Here is a 27,791-nt window from a genome sequence, read left to right as displayed (position 1 = left end):
ATGATCTGCTCTGTCTTATTGCGTCTCTGTGTAGGGGGCGGGACGCTACAGACTCTAGAGAGCATTTGATTGGACAGAACGTTTGATGAGAAACTGAAGTGTGCACGGTGATATCATCAAAATCGTTGATTCATATTGGCGGAAGTGACGAGACAGTAAGTTTTGAATGCCCATATCTTGTAAAAGCGAATTTTGTCATTGTTTTGAAGCACACTAGCTTATAGATAATCTTAAGGCTAATATATTCATACTAAAAGCCCAAAAACTTTAATTTTGATTTCAGGGGGACTTTAAGTCACTTCTGTGTTGGTTTCAATAGAGAGAGCAGGAGGTTGCCGCTTGCTTGAAACACGCAGCCTTATTCTATGTGGTGACATAATTTTAACTGAAACAGGAAAACAGAAAACACTTTTTTAAAATAGCCAATAGCATTCCATTTATATCTGCTCGGGCCAGAGCATAATCATGCTAAGGCTGTGTAGTTTACTACATGCGGACTCATGCATATGATCTGCTCCGTGCTATCGCGTCTCTGGACCAGAGCCAAAGTCCTGAGTAGACTGTGTGGGCTGCAGCGGTTTGCGTGACACAACGTGACAAAACTTTAATTTTAAATTTAACTTTAAGTTACCATTGTAGAGAGTGGTCATTTAAGCTATTCGTTTGGTAATATTGGTTATTTTCGTGTTTTAGACAGCATAAATTAGCAGAAACATATTCAGTAGTAACGTACATTAACCAAACAATCCAAGCAGGTAACTGACCAAATCATGACATAAGTTCAGACCCTCTATTGGGAAAGGATTACATATGCAGGACGATGCTTTCAAAAATCTACCAAAACAAAGGTTTGATATTAGGTTATTGTATAGGTCAATTAAATAGTGAGGTATATGATAAATCATGGTGCGATTGCAGCAAAACCAGTCAAATATAATGTATAGAGTTGCACAATAAACACGATGCCCACAATATACATGGACACCTATAATAACGCAGTATGTTATTTGCGGGCACTGTAAACACCAAGCAAATGCTACAATATAGAGATATAATCACTGTCATATAAGCTGTAATTTTTTTTCTCATATCAGATGACGCTCTATTGTACCTTGTTTGCGGAGTTTTCAAATGACCAGTTTGAGAACGTGTGGCTAATAGCTATTTATCAGAGTTAAGACAAAGCTGTGCTCCTCTGATGGCCAAAACGCTGTCTGGATAGGCAGCACACTACTGTAGCTGGAGGCACAGCCGCAGATTTGTATGAAGTCACTCACTGTAAACGAGCGACAGATACTCTGAGGCGCTGCTCTGTCATCGCCGTGACGTCAGTTTGTTTAACTCGCGAACGCTTGGTATAAGAGACCGTTCCGATAGTTATGTCAACGTTTTTCTCTTCTGAGTCGACTACTGAGGGCACATGAGAAGCAGCCGGTACTTTTCTGCAATGACACTTGCATTTACATTCATCATCTTCATCGCGTGTCCCTTCGCGTCCTCAGGTAAGTCTTGGAGAACTTACGTTAGAATAGCCTAACTTTCGTTAATTGGTCAGAAACATGATAACATATCAATCACTTTAACAGGTCCTTACAACATGTGTAGCCTACATATGAAATTATAAAGAAAAATGTGAATTATTAATGATATGTTAAACATTATGAGGTTATGTGGTACCTTAGTTTACAGCTTTTGTTGGTGAATAATGGAGTATAGATGTGATATCTGCATATTAAACTGCAGAAATATGTAACATTTAGTTGTATTTCTTTTCATTCTCTGAAACACATTTCTGGACGTGTGAATGTTTTTAAAGTGCTCAGTAAAACTTGCAACATTTAGCATCACTTTAAATGGACAATATGGTCTCATATTGGTGTAGAAGTTGTAATTTAGAAGAAAATTGAACATCAAATATAGATTCCTGGAAGTTCATTTAAGTTGTTAACATAATGAGTGGGTGAAAGCTGTTTCCATAAATGAACAACCTTGGGAGTAAAGTAAGAGCATTTAAAATCATAATGTGTAATTATGAATTTGCAGAACCCCAAAATGCTTGGAATTAGCAAGGCTGTGTGTGCCGATCTCGATCTGACAGATGACCTCGAATGACCTCAGTGTATTGACAGCCACAGGTGAAACATTTGTCACGCCAAATTAGCGCTCAGGTGCCGACTTAACTGCACTGTTAATATCTTGTCTGTAGATCTTCCCCAAAGGGTCAGTTCAGGAAAAACCTGTGGTCCTGCTATAGCAAGGTAGATTAACTTTAGTGAATTAATGCGATGACCAAATTGCTCTGTACATTTTTGCGGCTTCCTGTTTGGACTCTAAGTCTCATATTGAGAAAATATCATAATTTCCTGTGTCATTTGGGAAAAATTTCCATTACTGTACAGTTAACGCATGGTGGTTTTCCATTAAAAATAGCTGCGCAAAAATGCGTTTTATTATAAACTCTAAGTCAGCATCTGTTATTAAATTTAAATGACTCTTATAAACTTTAATCATTAGATTTCCAATGGCTTGCTCTTTAGCATTTCTTTAGCATTCAGTGATGCATTATGCATGCTCCGGGGGAATCTTATTGTCAGCCAGAAATCTCTGGGAAAGACCAGCTTGGCCTGGCTTAGCCTGTCAGTCAGATTGACTGAGAGTAGCTAGCAGTGACCAGAGCAGCAGGTTGCAGCCAGAATGGAGTCCAGCTGCAGTGGAATGCATTATCTGACTGATTTATGACTAGATTGTGTGGTTCGTTTAGAACCTTAAAAACATTTAATATTTGTTTCTGTTTCTTTTTCAGGGGCAAAGTGGGAATATAATGGTAAGTAGACACTTTATTTTATTAGTTTTAACTTCAATTAACCATTGTTGAAATTAAACATGTTTAATATGAGAAATATAACAATGGCAAGACAGTTGAGGTCAAAAGTTTGCATACACCTTGCAGAATCTGCAAAATGGAAATTATTTGACCAAATTTAGTACTGACCAGAAGGAAGGAAGGAAACACAATGCATTATAAGTTAGGGGGTGAGAACTTTTTAAATTTGAGGATCAGGGTAGATTTAACTTATTTTCTTCTGGGAATTACATAAGTATCTTCTGTAGCTTCTGAAAGGCAGTGCTAAATGAAAAAAAAAAAATGATATTTAGGCAAAATAAGAAAAATGTACACACATTCATTCTGTTCAAAAGTTTTCACCCCCTGGTTCTTAATGCATCGTGTTTCCTTCTGGAGCATCAGTGAGCGTTTGAACCTTCTGTAATAGATGCATATGAGTCCCTCAGTTGTCCTCGGTGTGAAAAGATGGATCTCAAAATCATAAAGTCATTGTTGGAAAGGGTTAAAATACACAAAGACGCTGAATAACCAAAGAATTTGTGGGACCTGAAGGATTTTTCTGAAGAAAAGCAGACAGTTTAACTGTTCAGGACTCATGAACGGCTATCAATAAACAACAACAAAAAAGAAGTACTAAATAAAACATAACATGCATTTTGTATGATCCCTATTATTTAGGTAAAATAATGAACATTTTGCACATTCTGCAAGGTGTATGTAAACTTTTGACCTCAACTGTATATAGATAGATTATCAGTTTATCAGTATATAGGTATGCACAGCAATAAACAGCAATTAAATAACTAAATTAGGTCTCTCATCCTCAAGGCTGCATTTATATGTTAAAAAAATACAGTAAAAACAGTAATATTGTGAAATATTATTACAATTTCATTATTTTTTCAAATATAATTTATTTCTGTGATTCAAAGCTGAATTGTCAGCATCATTACCCCAGTCTTCAGTGTCACATGATCCTTTAGAAATCAGTCTGTTTATTTGCTGCTCAAGCAACATTTCTCCTTATTTTTAATGTTTAAAACAGTTGTACTGCTTAATATTTTTGAGAAAAGCTTTTTTGAAGCATGTTTTAGATTTCAAATGAGTCAAATTAGATGAATTATTCTTTCATTTTCATTCATTTTTGATCAGTTCACCACGTCCTTGCTTAATAAAAGTTTTAATCTCTTTAAAAAAATCTAACCCACCCTAAACTTTTAAATATACAAAACATTTGAATATATTAAAAATGCCACACAGACTTCTGTGAACAGTGCTGATTTGATGAATAAAAGGAATTATTGAATCATTTTGTATTTGAATCATTGAATCATTTCAATGATTCATTCAAACAAACAACTCAAACTGACAGTCTGAAATCAATCGAACCAAATCTTATGTTATTTTCACTATTGAGAAATGCTCATTGAAATCAAAATTTGACTAAAAGTTAGTGCCGTCAATCGATTAAAAAAACATTACACATTTTTCTGAAATGAATCACGATTAATTGCGATTAATCCCACCTAACGTTAAATTAGCCATTTAACATTACAGTATAGGCCTGATCGAGAGCTATCAATTGTAACATTTATTAGACTTTAAAAAATAACAACTTCTAATTTAACTCTTAAAACAATCTTTAAACAATTTTCACATTAACCCATTATTTACCTGTGCCCCTCAGCAAGTAGGAAATATACATAAATTTAAATAAAGTAAAATATCAAATACTAAATGAAATACAAAAGAATCCTTAAAGCTACAAAAGTTATTGATCTCCTCTTTTTTTTCTTTTGCTCTTTGATTAACAGACATCACAGCAGCTAGGTTATTAGCGTATTTGACTGCTATTACTCTAAGACCTGCCCTGTTGAACGTGACGGATCTGACACTCATGCTCATAGTTTAATATGAAATGTGACCCTGGACCACAAAACCAGTCATAAGGTTAAATTTTACAAAACTGAGATATATACATCATATGAGAGCTCAATAAATAAGCTTTCTATTGATATATGGTTTGTTAGGATTGGACAATATTTGGCCGAGATACATCTATTTGAAAATCTGGAATCTAAGGGTGCAAAAAATCTAAATACTGAGAAAATCACCTTTAAAGTTGTCCAAATTAAGTTCTTAACAATGCATATTACTAATCAAAAATTACATTTGGATAGGTTTACAGTAGGAATTTTACAAAAAATATTCATGGAACATGATCTTTACTTAATTTCCTAATGATTTTTGGCATAAAAGAAAAATCAATAATTTTGACCCATACAATGTATTTTTGACTATTGCTACAAATATACCCCAGCGACTTAAGACTGGTTTTGTGGTCCAGGGTCACAAATAATACATGCTACAGTGCGCACCACTATATTTGTGCGTGCAATTGATGTCACCTGTACCGGTTACGCACTCATTTGACTAGCGCCTGCCGTTGAAAAGAAGTTAGAGCGTGCGACTAAAACGTTTCCTGATTGATGTGGTCGTAAAGACATTCCACGACTAAATAAACGCACTTCTTGTCAAGAAAAACGAGACATTACAGCAGATGGGTTATTAGCTTATTTGACTGCTATTACTTTAAGACCTGCCCTGTTGAACGTGACATGGATCTGACATTCATGCTCATAGTTTCATTCGCGCTTTAATATGAAATAATACATGCTACAGTGCACGCCGCTATAGTTGTACGTGCAATTGATGTCACCTGTACCGTTTACGCACTCATTTGACTAGCGCCTGCCGTTGAAAAGAAGTTAGACCGTGCGACTAAAACGTTTCCTGATTGATGTGGTCGTAAAGACATTCCACGACTAAATAAACGCACTTCTTGTCAAGAAAAACAAGACAGAAGCAGCAGTTGTAAGTGGGGTGGCCAACCCTAGCCCTGCCCCTGCGCTAAATAACACACTACTTTTGATAGCACTACTAAAATGTATAAAGCATGCTGTTTATGTCCAGTCAAATGCAAGAATCGTAAACCTTCTCTTATGACCAGATGAAGTCGTTTTCACCTCAGTAGGAAAGGTCACCCAGTCATCTGTTACAGAGACCAGCAAAACGTGCTCTTTACACACTGAAGAGCTTTAGAATAAACATGCTTAATCACGGCCGCTGTCGCAGTGTTCTGCTCTATTGCCTCCACCTAGGGAACCAAACAGGGTTCTGGATACCTTACTCGTGAGTCGAGACTATTCCTGGGCAGGCTTTTTAACCCTTATCTCTAACAATCCCAGTGTGCCATACCACTGTGCACATGGAGACCCTTTGGCAACCATGAAGGAGGTATCAAAGAACATGTTGCTCTTGGAAAATAGGATCTCGTGGTGCAAAGATGACCTAATTTTGACCCCTATTGGCTCTCACGGCTCTCATGTCATTCCTGTTTGCTTGGTCACCCAGCTCTATCCTCATGCCACTGTCACTCACGTGTTCTCACTGGCGTTGCAAGAAGACCTTGTTGAATTATTGCAGATTCATTGAGTAACACAGAATTGAATTGCACACTTACATTACATGTCTTGTTTTGATTTATATTAAGGGTGGTTTGAACTAAGATATAAGGCGACTCAAGACCTCAACTGCAAAACTGAGCTGTTATAATAGCTTTATTTTGGGAAGAGATGTGTTTGTCTAATTGCTCAGCTGTTAAATTTCATAGCTCCCTATACTTAGGAAAGAACAATGCATAATATTATTATGTCTTTGTGTGTGGCACATTGCAATTTACAAGCTGGATCCCTTCTATCCCTTCAGTTAAACTTGTGAATAATTTTCACTTCTGTGTGCAAATTTACAATGCCTACAAAGACAGATCTTGTAATGTGCTGTATTTAGGCTTGTAGACTTAAAATTTTAGACGATGTGATTATGAAACCAACCACCCTCATTAAACAAATTACTAAGTTTAGTTGCTACTAAAACTAGATCTTTGAATTTTCCAGTACTCAGTCACCAAGTGGCCCAAAATGCAAGTCGATGGGAATTTGCCTTATTGAAATGTTAACGTACAGTATATTATAAAAAAACATTTTGAGATGCTGACAATGTGACAATTGAGTGTCCAGCTGACCACTGTTTGAAATACCATGATGAATAGCTCAACGAGAAACACTGCAGTGCTTGTGCTGTTGTGTAGATGTTATCGTGCCCATCAGAAAGAGCTCAGATGAGTGTTGTCCTTTGTGCCGGCTAACACTGAGAGCTCTTGACATTCTGGGTCTGAATTAATTCCGCTGAGTCAAGGCCGTTTTCAATCATGTACAGGGACATAATGACACCAAACACATCTTTGCCTGAGGTCTAAGATGAGAACAGATGCACCAATGCTCAAAAGTTAGCTGAGATTATTATTTTAGCATAATTTATCCCAGACAGACATGAATGATACTTCAAACATGCGGGTTGTTGAAGAAAGAATATCATAGAGAATATATAGAAACCTAGGACGATTTGATTTGATTGAGTAATGCTGGTTTGAGCTGGTTTAAGCTGGTCATGTGCTGATCCTAAGCTGGGCCTGAGCAGGAGCTAGTTGCTTAGGACCAGCACATGAACAGCTAGGGACCAGCTTAAACAGCCCATGACCAGTTGAGGACCAGCATAAACCAGCTCAAACCAAAATCCATGCAACAAAACCAGCATGCTGTTTTTTTGTTGGGATACTTGGACTCAGGATTTGGACTGCAATTATGAGCTAGATAAGTTTGTGAACTAACTTTGAAGTTGGCTTCCCTGGTGAAAAAAAACCAGGTAAAACCACCCTAGGCTGGTTGACCGGTTTTAGCTGGTCAACCAGCCTGGTTTTAGCTGGACAGCAGGCTGGTTTTAGAGGGGTTTTGGCCACTTTTCTGGTCAGGCTGGTCTTAGTTAGTCAGGCTGAGAAACCTCCAGCTAAAATCAACCTGACCAGCCTGGCCAGGCTGGGAAACCAGCTAAAACCAGCTACTTCCAGCTTAAACCAGCTAAGACCAGCCAACTAGCCTAGGCAGGGTCGACAAAAGCTTAGCCTGAAAGTTTAAAGCAGTTGTAAAAGCTTGAAGTTTGAAAATTTAAATAGATTTTGATAGCATGTTGCTAGCATCTTGTTAGCATATTTCTTACATGATTAGCATGTTGTTAGCATGATTATCATTTTGCTAGCTTGTTTTAACATGATTACTTTTGTGCTAATGTTTTAGCATGATTACCATTTTGCCAGCTTGTTTCTGGTATGATTAAAATGTTGTTAGTTTGTTTCTAGTATTATTACCTTTTTGCTAGCATGTTTTTTTAGCATGATTAGCCTGTTGCCACCATGTTTTTAACACGATTAGCATGTTAGCTTATTGCTAGCATGTTTTACCATGGTTATCTTGTTGCTAACATGTTTTTAACATGATTAGCTTGTTGCTAGCATGTTTTACCATGGTTATCTTGTTGTTAACATGTTTTTTAACATTATTAACCCGTTGTTACCATGTTTAAACATTATTAACATGTTGCTAGCATGCTAGAATGTTTATAGCATGATTAGCAGGTTGTTAGTCTGTTGCTAGCATGTTTCAGCATGATTAACATGTTGCTAGCATGATTTGCATATTGGCAATATGTTTTTAAAATGATTAGCATATGCTTCTAGCATGGTTACCATGTTGCTAACATCTTCTGACTTATAGCATGTTGCTAGCTTGTTTTAACATGATTACCTTTGTGTTAACATATTTTTAGCTAGAGTAACATGTTGCTAGCTTGTTTTAACATGATTACCTTTGTGTTAACATATTTTTAGCTAGATTAACATGTTGCTAGCACGTTCTTAACGTGATAAGCATTTTAATTAGCAAATTTATTTTATTTCGAATTTATGCAATTTAATCAGATAAAACATTCAACTTTATTATTCTACTATTTAAATAATAATTTAGATTTGTATTTAATTTAATAAGTAACTTATGTAAGGAATAATTGATGATGGGCCATTGAATTCTTAAAAAATAATAATGCACATTTTGTGTCAAAAACATGGAAATAATCTGTTGTTTTTATCCTATTGTTTACTGTATTTATTAGTTTGGCCAGTGTCATTGTGGGTTTTGGTTATCTAGCTGTTTTAGGCTGTAAGGACCTTTGAAATAACTGAAATCATGTGCTGAAGTGCTATAGACATGTCATGTACTGCGGTCAAGAGCTGCCTGGAACTACATTCACCGTGCGTTTTCGTGAAAATAATGCACACCTTTAGAACGTTCGTCAGCCAATCAGATTCAAGCATTCAACGGCCCCATAGTATAATTCAATTTAAGGTCAACACCACTACGGGTTATTTTAGCTTAAGGCTTTTGTTCCAAATAGCTCCATGACTTCAGCTTCCAAAAGTTCAGTGTGTTAATGTCCAGCACATCCAGACCAGAAAGCTGCAGATGTTTTACTGTAGAGGTCAGCTCATTATGACTAAACAACAGTTATGATTTAGGGTTATGAACCTCTTAGGGCCGGCCACAGGCATCTGATGTGACTATGATGGAAAGCCTAGTCCAGATTAGAAATGAACTGAGCAGTGAGTAATTACGACCGCAAGGGAGGAACATGTTAAGCAACTAAAAGAAACAATTGCAGCAGTCCAGAAAACAAAAGCTGCCCACAAAACCATGACCATCATTGACAAAGAACACATAAGCCCTTAATATGACACTTTAAGCCCACAGCAACAACAAACCACTTTTACTGCCACCGTTTCAGTACCAGAAAACAATCATAATTGTATTTTAAAAGCCTCGTAATTATTATTTCCTCATATTATTTAAAAAAATTACCTTTTCTCTATTCTCTTCTCTATAATGCACTGGAAATGCTGTGTTGGAATGACTTTGAAGCCCCAAAGCAACAAAACATTATCTTTTATTGTTGGGTGTGGTATTCATGTAAGGGCATTCATTTTGTAAGGCAGTGTTCTGTGACCGCTGACCTTAGCCTTAGCCTTAATGCAGTCCAATTCTGGCCACATCAAATGTTCAAACGCACACAGCCAGATAAGAAACGCTCACTTCGTTAACCACAAGTTTGTTTGGCTTTTGTATTCAGGACCTGACGGAGAACACAACTGGTCTAGCAGCTACCCATTTTGCGGAGGAGCGTTCCAGTCGCCCATCGACTTGCAAACACAGCTGTTGAGATACGATCCAAACCTGCCGCCCATCCAAGTCCAAAACTACAACCTGTCGAGCAATGAGCAGCTCACTCTCAGCAACAACGGACACTCTGGTTGGTTTTGTTTTTAAAGACGACAAATAGCTACTGTCATTTTTTTAAATGTGACGCTTACATTTCTAGATATTCAATTTCATATTGTAACGTCTGAGCGAAAACATACACTACAATGGATTAAAGGATTTGTGGTTGTTAATCTAATGAGACAGTGCGTCACACATAAAGGTAAAACAGTCTTTCTTCTCTAGCTTAATTTCTAGGGCAGCGTGGAGAAAATGATAGGAGGATCTATTTTGCATGTCTGCCATAGCAATTTCCCGTAATCACCCACTTATTATGATAAAACAAACCTGTTTGTATTTTAGTCTGGAAAATAAAGTTGTGATTCGAGGTAACGTCTTAAACAACATCACAGATGCTAATTTTCTAGGTAATGGGTATTTTCGGTGATATTTTTGGTTAAAAGTGCTTTAAACAGGCTGGAGTTCTTCAATCCACCAATTCTGACTGGGATTGTTTACTTAAGACACTCTTTTATTATTCACTCTCACTGCAAAGAGCCATGACTGGTCAGAAAGAGATGTAAATATATGGTTAACTACAATAAGTGTGGATTGGTGCCACAGAGCTTTTGCCACGAGGATGAATACTGATGAAGTTTCCAAACAGTGTACAACTGTGTTTGGGGTTTTGGAGCCATTTCAGACTCAGTTTGGAAAATTTAGGCAGGATTATTAGTTGAAAAGCTTGCAGAATTTGTACAGTAAATGGAAAACTTAATACAAAAACCATAAATAGCATGTCTTTCTTTTTTGAATGGAAAAGAAATTAAGGTTTTTGAAGAAAAACATTCCAGTATTTTTCTCAATATAGTGGACTTTAGTAGTGGGCAACGGGTTGAAGGTCCAAATTGCAGTTTCAATGCAGCTTCAAAGGGCTCTACACGATCCCAGCTGAGGAATAAGGGTCTCATTTAGCGAAAGGATTCGCAATTTTTAAAAAAAAATAATGTATATAGTTTTTAACCACAAATGCTCGTTTTGCACTAGCTATTCTGTTTAAAAAGTTAGGGTAGGGCGAAAAACTCTTGTGTTCCAAAATCGTCCAACATCGTTTTTTGGCCTTTTTTTTTGTAAAGGGTTTTGACTTTCTTTGCACTTTCCTTTTGTAAACACTGGCCATTACTTTTGGCTACGTCATGTGTGACCTTTTCAACGTGACTACGTAATGTGTAAAGTCAGACTAGTGCAAAACTATATAAATTTTTTTTAGAAAATGACCGATCATTTCACTAGATAAGACTCTTTATTTCTCAACTGGGATCATGTAGAGCCCTTTGAAGCTGCATTGAAACTACAATTTGTACCTTCAATCTGTTTATCCCCATTGAAATCCACTATATGGAGAGAAATCCTACAATGTTTTCCTCAAAAAGTTACGTTTTTCTAGGTAATGGTTATTTTCTGTAATATTTTTGGTTGAAAGTGCTTTAAACAGACTGAAGTTCTTCAGTCCTTCAATCCACCAATTCTGACTGGGATTGTTTATTTAAGACACTCTTTTATTATTCACTCTCACTGCAAAGAACTATGACTGGTCAGAAAGAGATGTAAATATATGGTTAACTACAGTAAGTGTGGATTGGTGCCACAGAGCTTTTGCCACGAGGATGAATACTGATGAAGTTTCCAAACAGTGTACCACTGTGTTTGGGGTTTTGGTGAAACCTTGGAGAAAAGCTTTGTACAGTAAATGGAAAACTTGATAAAAAAAACATAAATATCATGTCTTTCTTTCTTGAATCGAAAAAAAAAAAGTTTTTGAGGAAAACATTCCAGGCTTTTTCTCCATATAGTGGTGGCCAACGGGTTGAAGGTCCAAATTGCAGTTTCAATGCAGCTTCAAAGGGCTCTACACGATCCCAGCTGAGAAATGAGGGAATAATCAAGTGAAACGATTGGCCATTTTCTAAAAAAAAAAAAAAAAAAAGTACACAGTTTTAACCACAAATGCTCGTTTTGCACTAGCTATTCTGTTTAAAAAGGTAGGGTAGGGCGAAAAACTCTTGTGTTCCAAAATCGTCCAACATCGTTTTTTGGCCTTTTTTTTGTAAAGGGTTTTGACTTTCTTTGCACTTTCCTTTTGTAAACACTGGGCGTTACTTTTGGCTACGTCATGTGTGACCTTTTCAACGTGACTACGTAATGTGTAAAGTCGGACTAGTGCAAAACGATATCAATTTTTTTTTTTTAGAAAATGACTGATCATTTCACTAGATAAGATTCTTTATTTCTCAACTGGGATCATGTAGAGCCCTTTGAAGCTGCATTGAAACTACAATTTGGACCTTCAACCTGTTTATCCCCATTGAAATCCACTATATGGAGAAAAATCCTAGAAAGTTTTCCTCAAAAACCTTAATTTCCTTTCGACTGAAGAAAGAAAGACATGAACATCCTGGATGACATGAGGGCAAGTAAATGCTCAGGAAATTTTATTCTGGAAGTGAACTAATCTTTTAAAGAGCAGGTCATATACAATGACTCATTAAGGCGATTCTAAGTCGACTCTTTCTTTTAAGAGACAATATCTTTATGTATAATGCACGTTTTTGATTAACAACTTTGCAGACTGTTTACATTGAAGGATAGCTACGTTACAAATTGCAAAAATTCTATTTTTTGAAAACACATATGCCCTCTTCTTTATGATTGGTCCTTTAAGATTTTATATTAAAAGAAGGAACATAGTTATGGATGGTGTCTTTTGACATTGCAAAACAAGTTTTTCCAACCAAATTTGATGTATTCACTACAATGGACCTTTTTTGCCTTGCATGTGGCCATACCTTGATGAAATGTATGATTTCTTTCGTTTGTACCCACAGTGCAGTTATCTCTGCCATCTCACATGTACATCTCCAGCCTCCCTCACCAATATTCAGCAGCTCAGCTCCACTTCCACTGGGGCTCTTCCAATCTGCTGACTGGATCAGAACACACTGTTAATGGCAAACGGTTTGCTGGAGAGGTAAAGTAAATATGTACACGCAGACCCCAAACATGAGTCCTCGTCCATTACTGTGAACACCTTTAGTGCATGATCAAACTGCTTTTGATTGCATAAGCGCATTAAAGAGGATTTAAAAAGAAGCCTGAAGTCAGGACTCACCAGTGCATGATGCAATGTTTGGTAACATGTATAGAGGTGCTTCAAATAGTAATCACTGCTTCTCTGTTTATCACTTTAGGACATGGAAATTATCTGCACAGTTTGTGTTCCTTGAACACACATAAATGTGTTTCCAAAGATAGGACTTATAGTCATTGTGGCTCTGTAGCTCAGACCTCTGCCCTTTTATATTGGCCTGTTGCTTCTCATTTCACAGGCCAGAAGGCACATACTATAAATTGACCTGAAAAGACATTGCCAGAATATGACTTACTTCTAAAATTCTTTACCCAATCAAACAGCATGTCCAAAGGTGTCAACAAATGCCTTTGCAATATATGAATATTCCACTGCAAAGGTTTTTTGGGGGTTATGAGCTTTGCTAAGTCTCGACACATTCTTAAACAATATATTTTATATATTTGCGAACTTATGTTCAGATATTCTTTTTATAGTTAACTTTTAACTATTGCTGAATTTTCCAGATCATCAGTCATCAAAGCTCGGTAAACACTGGTCACAGAAACAGAGATTTACTTTAAATTTTAGCAAGCTGATTACTCACTAAAAACTCCCACAGATCATGTTTTCATGCCATTTCAAGTCTTATTTTGACGTAACAAAGTGGTTAAATCTCAATCGTGAGTTTACTAACTTTTCCCATTAACACTGTTATATTCTTTATTCAGTCAGATTTTTGGGGGGATTTATCACACAAATCAATCGCAGCTGATCATAAACAGTCATATCCAATCAGTCATATCACGTGGAGGCATTGCCCACCCTCACATGACCTTCCCCCATTCATTCTCAATTACCCCCCACCAAACCCACCGCATGCTTTAGGGGGTCTGTTAAAACTCAGTGGGCTCAGGGGAGGATACATTTAATTTTACCTGTTGGACAATGTTTCTTTAGAAAAACAAGTGATTTGTACGCTTTTGAATGTTACATTTTGTAATATTGGCAGTGTTTTATTTTTGTACTATGAATTTGTTTGAGAAGAGACTGCCTCCCTTGCCTCCTCAGAGGAAACACCCCTGATAGATAATAGATTTATTGATTGATTTACCCTTTTCTGGTGTATCCAGATGCACATAGTGCACTTCAATTCTGACAAATACCCCAACATCTCAATGGCAGTGGACAAGCATGATGGACTGGCTGTGCTGGGAGTTTTCATTGAGGTGAGTCCAAACCTCAAACCACTGAGATTGATGGTGGTGCAGTGGTTAAGGCTTGGGGTTGATGCTCGGAAGGGTGCTGGCTTGATTCCCGCAAGAACTGAGTAATGAGCCATCACTGTCGGGCATTTGAAGGGATAGTTCACCCCAAAAAAATTTATTTTGTCACTAATTACTTACCCTCATGTCGTTCCAAATCCGTAAGACCTTTGTTCATCTTCAGAACTTAAAATAAGATACTTTTGATGAAATCTGTAAGCTTTCTGATCCTTCATAGACAGCAAGGGTCCTTCCGTGTTCAAGGTCTAGGTTCTTGGTACCTTTCTGGACCTTGAACGTGGAAGGGCCCACAGCTGGAGGGCCACAGCTCTGCACATTTTTGCTCCAACCCTAATCAAACACACCTGATCCAGCTAATCTAGATCTTCAGGATTACTAGAAACGTCAAGCAGGTGTGAGTTGGAGCTGAGTATCTTAATTTGTGTTCCGAAGATGAACGAAGGTCATACGTGTTTGGAACGACATCAGGGTGAGTAATTGATGACAGAAATTGCATGTTTGGGTGAACTGCTCTTACCAAAAAGAAGTATACTTCAAATTTATTTTATTATGTATACTTAAAAATATACTTGAACTTTACTTAAGTATACTTTATGTAGTAAGTATACAAATATCAGTGTACTTGTAGTATACTTTTAAGTGTACTATTTCAGTACTCCTTGGGACTAAATCGGCACACTTTCTAGTATATAAAGGTATCCTTTTAGGTATACTTTAAGTATAACAGTAGTAAACTTTGAGTACACAACTAGTTTATGTCTATGTTTTTAGTTTGTACTGCAAGTCTACTAAAAGTAAACTTATATGTTAATATTTTATTAATTAAATATTTTATGCATTTTTAGTATACTTTGAAGTATAGTCTTCGTAAACTACTAGTTTAGTAGTTTTATACTGCAAGTATACTCGTACATTTTCTTTAAGTGAACTTTACATCATGCTTTAAGTATACTATGTCCCTATTTCTGTATTGATTTGTATATATTTTGTTATATGCATATCTGATCATACAAAACATCAACAAAAAGAACAGAGTATCTGCTTGTAAAGAAAAACATTTTATTCTAGCTTCATGCATTCTTTTCTTTATGAACACTCGAATGTGGGTAAGTTTCATAAAAATAAGTAAATAAATAAACAACATTTTGAACAAAAAAGCTAAACAAATAAGACTATTCATGATAATCAAAACATAGATGGAGTCGATCAACACCTCAAAGCTTGACAGTCATTATTACCTCTTCATGGGCTGACATTTTATTCCATAAAGATACAGTTTTACTATATATCTATATATCTACATATGTAGACATGTGTTAGATTACATGTGGAAGCATCTGTTGTTTCAGTTTCTTCTTCGCTTGTGTTTTGAAAATTCTGTACAGAAGATGTGCAATAGCGCCCGTAGTGTATAACAATGAAAACACGGATTCTCACAGCATATAGCTCAAGTATATTTAGACTTTTTCCAAAGTATAAGTCAAGTATACTTAAATGTCATTTTAAATATATTTCTGAGAAGTACATAAAAAGTAGACTGAAAGTATATGAACTTTTTCGTAAGGGTAACCCTTTAACTCCCGATACTTTAGGGTGATTGTCCCTGTAATAAGTTCTTATAGTAAATACTTAAGAGTTATGCTGGGGAAATTTGTTGATGTGACTTTTATTTTCTAATCAGGCAGTGTTTTATATCATTTAGATTGGAGAGTTCAACCCTGCTTTTGACAGATTCTTCAAATTCATGAATGGGATAAAGTACAGAGGTACGTCACTTTCATGTAGTTTCAAATATCTGTGATTGGGATGTGCACAACTATGCTTACATTCTCCTTTTGCTAACCTGTGAACTGACAGATCAGAAAATACAGGTTCCAGCATTTAACATCCGTACACTCCTACCAGCCCGTATGGATGAGTATTACCGCTACGATGGTTCTCTGACCACACCGCCCTGCTATCCCAGTGTGCTATGGACCGTGTTCAGGAGACCAGTTACCATTTCACGAAAACAGGTACTTTGTCAACAGTAGCTGCGTTTTCATTTCCCTTCAAATTGCGTTAATTGGAAATACGCCCAATGGAAACACGCCAATTTCGTAAAATCCCCCATATATCGCTAAAAGGTTTTACACTTGCACAAGGTGTTTTTTCAGGAAATTCAGAAAAGGAATATTTCACAAAACTGCAATGGAAATGGCTTTTTCACATTTACTGGTCACCTTGCATATGCAAAAGTCACATGATCATTCTTTAATGTACTATAACCTCACATGTGACTGCTTACACAAGCATTGACTAGACAGTGCTTGAATAAGGGGCTTTCCTTGCCATCCTTGGATAATCCCTTATATACACTGCACAAGTCTGCAAAGCTCATCGTGGCCACTCTAGTCAATGCTTGTGTTTATACCAGGCACGCCACAGCGCGTTTCAGTTTTAGAAGCACCCAGAAGCACGACATACGTAAACCTTATTGCAAGATGAAAAAAATTACATAACAGTCGCATAGCATCGGCTAATGGAATCATTTAATGGAAACACCATCAACATCGTCAAACAGATTTTTTTTTCGACATTAATAAAACATTACAAATGTTTTGTGCAAATTTGTAATGGAAACACATCTTGATGCTTTTCTTTCAAGAAAAGGTGGTTTAGAAGAAATCAAGTCAGACTGTTAGTTTACCCAAAGGATAATTCACCCAAACTCACCCTCATGATGCTCCAAACCTGTAAGACCTTTGTTCATCTTCGGAACATAAATTAAGATATTTTTTATAAAATCTGAGAGCCTGCATAGACAGCAACACAGCTGACACGTTCAAGATCCAGAAAGGTCGTCAGAACATTGTTAAAATAGTCCATGTTATGTCAGTCGTTCATGTTATATACTTTTAAAAATAAATTTTTTCGACAGAATGCACAGCTACTTATGAATGATTGTCAATAGATGTAGTACATCTAAAATACAGCTAACTAGCTAAACCTTGACTTTTTGTGTGACTTGTAACTCTAAGACAATAGTCTCAGCTGTCCTTATTGTGTGTAGTAATGTTGCTGTTGTGCCTTTACAGTTTTTGTCATTGGCCACAGCTCTGTACGCCTCATATGCCCAGGAGTCTGCTACCGTGCCGCTTCACGGAAATTACCGGAAACCACAACTCGCAGATAACAGAGTGGTACTGGTTTCCTTCAAGGATGGTAAGTAGAATTTAGATTGCAATTTGATTGTGTATGATATGGCCTGGAACCCTAATGAAAGGCTAAAAGTGCTAAAATATCTGCTGCAATGCTTGAAAAAAGTGCCATGGTTTCCTATCAAAGAATTGATAGAAATATGAGCTTTTAAGATGGCTTTGTCTCTCTTTCAACATCTGCGCAAGGCCTCCGTTTATGCACTGTTACCTTTTTTCCTCAATGAAAGACCTTCGCTACTGCAAGCTCCTTCGAAACAAATGCTGGGTTTTAAATTAGATGCTTCAGCTGACATAAATCTTTCCCTCTAAACCTGGTTTTAGAGTTGGTGCACCACAGAGTTTACTTCTAAATGTCAGGCATTTTGTTGCTATGAGAGAACTCTGGCTTTGCTGTCATTACCGGAGGCTTGTGATCTGCTAACATCTTTGCATGAAGGCACAATCCATCGATATCCCAGTCTACCGCTTTCTGCGTTCTTTACTGCATGGCAATGTTTCCTAAGAAGCTGAATTATGGAGAAGAAAGGTCGGTCCTTTGTTTTCCTTTCCAGCCCCTGCACTAGTAAGGTTTATCCCTAGCAGTCCTCCAATGCAGTGCTAAGCTTGAACACCTCTCTACATTGTGTCTGGTGCAGGACTGCATGGTATTCTTTCAGCGGCGTCCCCCTTTCAGAGGAAGCAAGTCATCAAGAAGCTTCTGGTGGGTGACCTTGCAGACTTGGCTGACGAGGGACTCCACCAGCTTCTGCCAAATTTGAGCTCCAAACCGGGAAAGGATAAGAAACTGAGGAAGAACAAGAAGGGACACTGGAGCCAAGCAACTCAGAAACAGCATTGGTCCAAGAACAAGGTGCCAAGCAACCCTGGCTACTCCTCTTCCGCTGGGAAGAACATGGCAACGCCATGGTACATGGGAGCAATTGATACGGATAAAGGGATGTGCTTTGTATCCTTAGAGGAGAATGTCATGCACCAGCTCGAGAGATACCACGCAACGGGTCTGATGGTCGACGCTCTGAAAGAAGTCGTCTTCCCAGAGTTGAACCTCAGGAGTTACTTGCACTGCCGGTCCGATCTTGACCTTCAGACCATAAGAAAACTCATACAAGGAAGATCTCGGGACGAAGCCACCGAGCTCGAACAATCTCTAGCTGAAGCCATGCTGAAGAAGATGAGGAGGCAAATCAACCAGCATAGAAACCCAAACATGAAAACCACCATAGGGCTTCCTCAAGCCACTCTCCCGAAGGACTTCAACTCTGCCTTGACTTACCACAGACCTCAACGTGTCGAATGGGAAGATTAGACCCAGTGAGGGCCGTGAACCTCCCCGAGGGCGTACATTTCTGCAGTTCGCTGTCACGAACAATATTCACATAGTCAACTCTGGTCCTAAGGCTAGCATGTCGGTTGAATAATATTTATTTAGTTTGATGGTACCCCTCTGAGACTCGGTCTTTGTCTCAAACTAGTTTTGCTTTTGCAGTAGATGAGTTGATGAGCAAATAATGTTTGTGATATGTTACGCCGCTGGTTATGAAAAGTTATAGTTACTTTCCAATGACAGGACCACAAAATTTCCAGCTTTCAAGATTCAGATTAACTATGCGATGATTAGTCTAGACTAAACGCTAGTCTGTTTTAAGCATTAGCGAGGTTTCTGTGGGAGAATAAGGCTGAAACAATCTTAATTATGATATGCAATGCACAAAAAGACAGAAGACCATAATGTTGAGGGCATATTTTTACATTTTATTGGGAAAAAATGAAGTGTATGCTGCAGTAATTGTATTCTGTGGTTGAAATGAGTCAAGTGCAAATTAAAAGGGACAAAGGGACGAAATCAGCACTTGAAGTATTTTAACATTCTCACATTCTCAAACACTGTGTGCTACTGTTTTTTCTTTGGGTGTGATCTGAGACCAGAGAGAAGCAGACAGTGTAACCTTTTTTTGTACACTGACTCAGATTTTGGTCTGGATCATTCTTTGTGAAATGTCTAGATCATGGATTGTAAAAATAAAAGCATAATGTTAATTAAAAATGTATCACTTTTTCCACTTGTAAAGTCAAACATGTCCCTGTTAATATTCTAAATGGTGTTCAGAAGTGATGTCTGAATATTATACAAGTACAATGTCGCATGTTTATATGTTACCCTGGACCACAAAACCAGTCTTTAGTAGTACGGGTATATTTGTAGCAATAGCCAAAAATACATTGTATGGGTCAAAATTATCGATTTTTCTTTTATGCCAAAAATCATTAGGACATTAAGTTAACATGTTTCATGAAGATATTTTGTAAATGTCCTACTGTACATATATCACAACTTAACTTTTGATTAGTAATATGTATTGCTAAGAACTTCATTTGCACAACTTTAAAGGCGATTTTCTTGATATTTTTATTTTTTGCACCCTCAGATTCCAGATTTTCAAATAGTTGTATCTCTGCCAATTATTGTCCTATCCTAGCAAACCATACATCGATATAAAGCTTATTTATTCAGCATTGACTATTGGTTTTGTGGTCCAGGGTCACGCAGTTGTATTTATACTGAGTGTATCAGAATCTTTGAAGCTTGTATTAGTAAATTTTCTGATCTTATCCAAAAATTCTGTCATCATTTATACCTGTTTGGCTTTATTTCTTCTACTGAGCACAGAAGACACTTTTTTTTTGTCCTGACGATGAAAGCCAATGGGGTTCAATGTTGTTTTGGACCCCATTGACTTTCATTGTATGAACAAACACTGTTAAAATTCACAAAACTTTTCTTTTCTTTCCTCTAAGGAGACTTGACTTGGATGAACTGGGGTACGTTTTAGTAAAACGAACAGTTTGTGCATGCGTGTGTGTTTGTGATGTCAGACGCTTCCTCACCCCTGGCTAACAGACGTGACGTCTTATGTTATGACACTCACACAAGGCGATGAGCTGGCGGCCATGCGGTGACGTGTAGCTGCAGTGTTGCGTCACCGCTGTCTTTGGCCACAACGTAATTGCTGTTGACATAAGACTGAACATATGGAGAGGGCATGTTTGTGCACTTAGCATGACTTTAGGACCTTATCGTTGACGTATCTATGGTTCAGTTCTAATTGTAGTGCTGCGGTCCCTGACAGATATCTTTACTTTAAACCACTGCGCCCTATACGTGTGCATGCGTGTCTCATTTGACACCACTGGGTTTTGTCACTACTTGTGTAATCCTAGCCACATTTGTGTATTTTTGTGCATTATGTCAGTTGTGTAACATGACTGCTAATCATATTGAGAACTGCTAACCAAAGCTAATCTAGGCTTATTTGAAGAGATACAATGTATTTTTAACTTTTGTTGAGTCAGCATGAAATCTGAATCTTTAATGGCACTGACGTTTATTTGATGCACAAAATTACTTTATATTTTATAAGCTTTGTAAAGTCTTACCAAACATACAGTTGAAGTCAAAAGTTTACATACACCTTGCAGAATCTGCAAAATGTTTATTATTTTACCAAAATAAGAGGGAACATACAAAATGCATGTTATTTTTACTTAGTACTGACCTGAATAACAATTTTCACATACAAGACATTTACATATAGTCCACAAGAGAAAATAATAGTTGAATTTATAAAACTGACCCTGTTCAAAAGTTTACAAACGATTGATTCTTAAGAGCTGGGGGTGAAAACTTTTAACATTTTAAGATCAAGGTAAATTTAACTTATTTTGTCATTTGGTGAACATGTAAGTATCTTCTGTAGCTTCTGAAGGGCAGTACTAAATGAAAAAAAATGAAATTTAGGCAAAATAAGTAAAATGCACACATCTTCATTCTGTTCAAAAGTTTACACCCCTGGCTCTTAATGCATCATGTTTCCTTCTGGAGCATCGGTGAGTGTTTGAACCTTCTGTAATAGTTGCATATGAGTCCCTCAGTTGTGCTCAATGTGGAAAGATGGATCTCAAAATCATAGTAATTGCTGGAAAGGGTTTAAATACACAAAATTGCTGAGAAACCACATAATTTGTGGGACTTGAAGGATTTTTCTGAAGAACAGCAGGCAGTTTCACTGTTCAGGACAAATAAGGGACTCATGAACAACTATCACTAAACAAAAAACACAGCTGTGGATCATTCAGGTAACAACACAGTATTAAGAACTAAACTATGACATGCATTTTGTATGATCCCTCTTATTTTGGTAAAATAATTAAAATTTTGCAGATTTTGCAGATTCTTGACTTTGACTTCACATATAAGGCGAGTTGCATTAAATCAACAGTTAAAATAATTAAACATACGGTTAACTATGAGGTTAATTCTCCTTTCAGGTGTTCTAGCAACAATAATAGTGGCCTCCATGCTAGGACTGCTACTCATCATTACACTAGTTTGGTGTCTTTTGAGAAAAAGGTAAGTGTTAAATTTTACCCAAATATGAAATAAAGATGTGGTCACATTACGGTCAAAATGGAGTCATTTTAATAGGAATCAGTGCGATCATGAATTTCACTTTAGGACAAAAGATTTCCCCATGCAGATTTCTCAACAGGTCACTCAGTTTCGCCGTATTGACCAAAAGAAAGCTGCTTGGTTTCAAACTGACTGTGCTTCATATATTGCTACACTGCTTACAATAGACTTTTTGACCCAAAATTTTCAAAATATGTCATGTATATTAGTCATGCAATTTGCTTTGAATTTGGCCAAAGTTTAGCTAATGTGACTGCACCAAAGAGTGTATTTTGCGCGAAGACAATGAACTTGTCTGTGTACCGCATACTTTGAAGGGTTAGTTCAACCAAAAATAAAAATTCTGTCATTAATTACTGTTGTCCCCGTATTTTTGATAAAATCCGAGAGCTTTCTGACCCTGCATAGACAGCAGCGCAACTACCACGCTCAAGGTCTAGAAAGGTAGTAAGGACAACGCTACAATAGGGAGCTTCAGGCACATACCAGTTGGATAAGTCATCTTCAGTAGGAAGACAAAAGGTGTTTGTTTTAACAAAGTACATGATCTGACAGATGTATTCATTTATAAGTATTCTTCATTAAGCTAAAGGTGCGATCACATTTACCATTGCTCTGGAAATTAATGGAATCTGCATGATCAGGATTTTGAGGTGAGGAGAAAAATTGCCCAGTGAAAATGTATTTTTGTTAAAGTTGGTCACGCTGACTAAGAGAAAGCTGATTGGTTCGAAAATTATTTCTGTTAAAGGCATAGTTTCACCCAGAAATTAAAATTACCCCACAATTTACTCACCCTCAAGCCATCCTAGGCGTATATAACTTTCAAATGAATAGTCGGAGTTATATAAAAAAATGTCTTTAATGTTAAAGTCAAACGTTTTCGTACACCTTGCAGAATCTGCAAAATTGTAATTATTTTACCAAAATAAGATGGATCATACAAAATGAATATTTTTTTATTTAGCAATGACCTAAATAAGATATTTCACATGAAAAGCTTCTGAAGGGCAGTACTAAATGAAAAAATGATATTTGGCAAAATAAGAAAAATTTACACATCCTCATTCTGTTCAAAAGTTTACACCCCCCAGCTCTTAATGCATCTTGTTTCCTTCCGAAGCATCAGTGAGCGTTGGAACCTTCTGTAATAGTTTTATATGAGTTCCTCAGTGTCAAAGGATGAATCTCAAAATCATACAGTCATTGTTGGAAAGGGTTTAAATACACAAAAATGCTAAAAAAACAAAAACAAATAATTTGTGAAACTTGAAGGATTTTTATCAATAAATGAAAAAAAAAAAAAACACAGCTGTGGATCATTCAGGTAACAACACAGTATTAAGAATCAAGTGTATGTAAACTTGAGCGGGGTCATTTTTATAAATTCAACTATTATTTTCTCTTGTGGACTATATGTAAATGTCTTTTACGTGAAAAATCTTCAGGTCAGTACTAAATAAAAAGTAACATGCATTTTGTATGATGCCTTTTGGTAAAATAATTAACATTTTGCAGATTCCGCAAGGTGTTTTTAAACTTTTGACTTCAACTGTATAATGGCAGTGAATGGCTGTTGAGATTAAGTGCAATAAAGTGCATCCATCTATCATAAAAAGTACTCCACACGGCTCTGGGGGGTTAATAAAGGTCTCCTGAAGTGAATCGATGCCTTTTTGTAAAAAAAAAAAAAATCAATTTTTTAAACTTTGTAAACCATAATATCTAGTTTCCGCCAACTGTCGTTCGCACGTTCACGAGCGAGTGGCAATTTAGCGTATGTGAAAATATACTAATCTCACAAGATAAAGTTTTGTTTACAGCTAAAGGAAAACCAGTCTCCTCTTAGCTTATATCGAAATCCTCTGACATTTTTTTTTTTTTTTTAAATCCGCGTTCTGTACTTCTAATTTGGGACCTGTGTTTTGAGTTGGTACATCCTAGAAGCTAGAGATTATGATCTATAAAGTTTTAAACGTGGATATTTTTCTTACACAAACGCATCAGTTCACTTCAGACGGTCTTTATTGACCCACCGGAGCCATGTGGAGTACTTTTTATGATGGATGGATACACTTTTTTGGACTTCAATCTCAACACCCATTCACTGCCATTATAAAGCTTGGAATTTTTTATAACTCTGGTTATATTCGTCTGAAAGAATAAAAGTTGAATACACCAAGGATTGCTTGAGGATGAGTAAATTATGGGGTTATTGTGCTTGACAATCTTTTTGTCTGTGAAATGTTGCTAATGTGGCCAAACCGAAATACAAGTTTACCAGTTTTATTGTTTCACAAGTTAACACAATAAACTGCCCGTTTTCTGTTCTTTTCACTAGATCTAACACTGAAGAACAAAACGAGAAAACCAACGGGTACAAGCTGGCTGAGAAAGAAGAAAACATCTCCAAAGTATAACCTCTTGACATATGATGAAACCTGAGCAAATTACACTTGCAGTCAATCCGTTTTTTCCGTCCTTCACGTTTTTGTCCTTGGCTCACTAAGAAACCATCTGGTTGCATGCAATATTTAGATCAAAAATGTTCAAAGAACTTGGACTATTTGAGGTCTGTTCTCCTTCAACCACATTCTAATCCAACAGGACCCGAAAAACCTATGATGACACGAGAGGAGAGTAAAAAAATATGTCGTTTTCATACAGCATGTAATTCAGCTCATTTGTATAACCCACCAGTCGACATCAAACCCGGTGCTTTGCGAAGCAGGAATGGTCATACAACAATCTGCCAGGGTGGCCATCCTTTGCTGTCCACCGGCATGTGACATCTCTCAGCGCAGTGCCAAGCAGACGTGGTGGGAAAAAGCAGCTTCTGCCCGAGGCAGCAAGGACGTTCTGGTTCAGCGTGAATATGTGGCGGCCTGAGATGGGTAGTTATGATGTCCCCACCCTGTATTTACTATTGTGCTGTTGGACCGATTAGAGTAATGAAAGGCTACGTGCCGAGCCGCTCTCTCGGTTCCCACTGAACACGCCACAGAACTGGCCTATTGTTCTTCAGCTTGCGTGTAGGTTGACCTTTGACCTCTTATGGCCTGAGTAATCATGAGACTAAACGCCCATGCAAACCCTGTAACTTGTACAAATATAATGTACCGGAATGCTCAGGCTTTCCCAGAATGCATAATGACTCGAGTGATTAGCTTGATGAACGGAGGCCTCGTTTCTGATTTTCAACATCCACCTTCACCTGCCTGTCATTTTTAAAGTGAGCAACAATCTTGATTAGCTGTTTGATTTGAGTCGACTCCACAGGAAGTTGATTTCCTGGGGGTTTGAGTTGTGTGGCATAAGAACTAATGGCAAAATAATGAGCACAATGATTATAATTTGACTTGATCTTGAAACTCTAAATTCTGTCTGTATTTAAATAATATGTTGAGAGACTCTGCTCAAAAGACCAGTTTCCATGCTGTTCGATGCTGATGTTTTTTTTCGGGTAAAGCTGGGTAAAGATGACTGAGCAAAGAACTTTGGTGATTAAGCTTCTGTCATGACAACTCTCTGAGAGTTTAGCATTCTAATATACCTGACAATGTTAAAGGAGACGTTTACTTCCAGAACAAAAATGTACAAATAATGTACTCACCCCCTTGTCATCCTAGATGTTCATGGCTTTCTTTCTTCAGTCGTAAGGAAATAGTTTTTTTAAGGAAAACATTTCAGGATTTCTCTCTATATAGTGGACTTCTGTGGTGCTCTGAGTTTGAACTTCCAAAATGCAGTTTTAATGCGGCTTTAAACAATCCCAAATGTGGTTGTAAATGACCCCAGCTGAGGAAGAAGGGACTAGAAAGTTAGTTTTTTGAGAAAAACATTTCAGGATTTTTCTCTATATAGTGGACTTCTATGGTGCCCCGAGTTTGAACTTCCAAAATGCAGTTTAAATGCGGCTTCAAACTATCCCAAATGTGGTTGTAGACGACCCCAGCTGAGGAAGAAGGGACTAGAAATTTTGTTTTTTAAGAAAAACATTTCAGGATTTTTCTCTATATAGTGGACTTCTATGGTGCCCCGAGTTTGAACTTCCAAAATTCAGTTTAAATGAGGCTTCAAACTATCCCAAATGTGGTTGTAAACAACCCCAGCTGAGGAAGAAGGGACTAGAAAGTTCGTTTTTCGACTAAAACATTTCAGGATTTTTCTCTATATAGTGGACTTCTATGGTGCCCTGAGTTTGAACTTCCAAAATGCAGTTTAAATGCGGCTTCAAACTATCCCAAATGTGGTTGTAAACGACCCCAGCTGAGGAAGAAGGGACTAGCGAAATAAACAATTTATACTTTTCAACCTCAAACATTCGTCTTGTCTTGCTCTCCCTAAACTAATTTTTTTTTCTGGTCCAAGGCAGTTAGTTATCTTATTTTCTCCCTTAACTTCTAAAATAATTTTTAAAATCATCCTACATCGCTGCAGAAGATTGTTTGAAGCCGCATTTAAACTTCATTTTGGAAGTTCAAACTTGGGGCACCATAGAAGTCCACTATGTGGAGAAAAATCCTACATGTTTTCTTCAAAAAACATAATTTCTTTACGACTGAAGAAAGAAAGACACGAACATTTTGGATGACAAGGTGGTGAGTACATTATCTGTAAATGTTTGTTCAGGAAGTGAACTCCTTTAATGTTTTTAGTCTTGGCTGAATAGATCTGCAAGTACAGAGGTTTGCTACTGCCAATACATCCACAGACATGCTGCTATGAGCAAGTAGGAAACATAACATATATGAAATAACCCCCATATATAACATAAATGAGTCAAACTGTAGCAGATCAATGCAGGTGGAGCTGGGGAAGTGGAGGGTTTCTGAAGCACGCTGTGACTGTTACAGCAAACACTAGCTCAGTATTTGAATGTTGAGCAGCAAGCTCATTGGCTGCTGATGCGAAAAGAAACTGTGTCATGTGAAGATTGACTTTGAATTTATCGGCATTTGGCATCTAGAGTTTTATGACTGAACTTTGCATTTAAGAGCCCTCTTTTGCACTCTTGATATAGACTCTCCTCTGATGGAAAATGATAATAGAAGGAAAACTGAATGTGATTTTGATTCATTTCGCAGGTTAGTTGTACACTGCACATATTTGTGATGATCACTGTGAATTTAGAGGTATCATTTTTCATTGTATTTTCCTCGTTTCATTTTGTTGTAGTGAATCTTTGTGTTGTGATGTCTTCTTGTGCTGTCATTAAATTGACCTGACAAAGTACAAATGATAGTATTTTTTAGTGTTATTTTATATAATATTTATTAGTTTTGTTGTTTATTTTTTTTGTATAGTATTTTTGATGTGTAAAAGATTTTTAATGTTTTTAAATAAGTCTCTTCTGTTCACCAATCCTGCATTTATTTGATCAAAAATACAGCAAAAGCAGTAATATTGTGAAATATTTTTACAATTTAAAATAACTGCTTTCTATTTAAATCTATTTTAAAATGTAATTTATTCCTGTGATCAAAGCTACGTTTTCAGTATCATTACTCCAGTCTTTAGAACTGATCTTTCAGAAATCATTATAATATGCTGAATTGATGTTCAATAAACATTAATATTATTATTATCAATATTTAAAAGTTAAAGGATGCTTTTAAATGGTCAAAAGTGATGATAAAGACATCTATAATGTTACAAAAGAT

General features: G+C 36.9%; 1 protein-coding gene across 2 annotated transcripts; it reads left to right on the top strand.

The window, feature by feature from the left end:
- Positions 1-1,333: 1,333 nt before the first annotated feature.
- On the top strand, positions 1,334-27,347 carry ca12 (carbonic anhydrase XII). Of its 2 annotated transcripts, XM_073831874.1 has the most exons (11): positions 1,334-1,502; positions 2,804-2,824; positions 9,920-10,099; positions 12,933-13,075; positions 14,308-14,403; positions 16,163-16,226; positions 16,318-16,475; positions 17,538-17,664; positions 20,457-20,480; positions 21,987-22,068; positions 24,470-27,347. In XM_073831874.1, exons 1-11 carry the CDS (start codon positions 1,421-1,423, stop codon positions 24,546-24,548), a joined length of 1,056 nt encoding a protein of 351 aa, XP_073687975.1. In that variant the 5' UTR covers positions 1,334-1,420; the 3' UTR covers positions 24,549-27,347. The 2 variants fall into 2 exon arrangements, with proteins under 2 accessions (XP_073687975.1, XP_073687974.1); XM_073831873.1 differs by lacking the exons at positions 20,457-20,480; positions 21,987-22,068; positions 24,470-27,347 and adding an exon at positions 18,296-20,128.
- Positions 27,348-27,791: the final 444 nt, after the last annotated feature.

This window comes from Garra rufa, chromosome 25 (assembly GCF_049309525.1).
Source record: "Garra rufa chromosome 25, GarRuf1.0, whole genome shotgun sequence".
NCBI classification, from domain to species: Eukaryota; Metazoa; Chordata; class Actinopteri; order Cypriniformes; family Cyprinidae; genus Garra; species Garra rufa.
The sequence above is the reverse complement of the archived record's forward strand: the minus strand, read 5'-3'. Positions and strand labels throughout refer to the sequence as shown.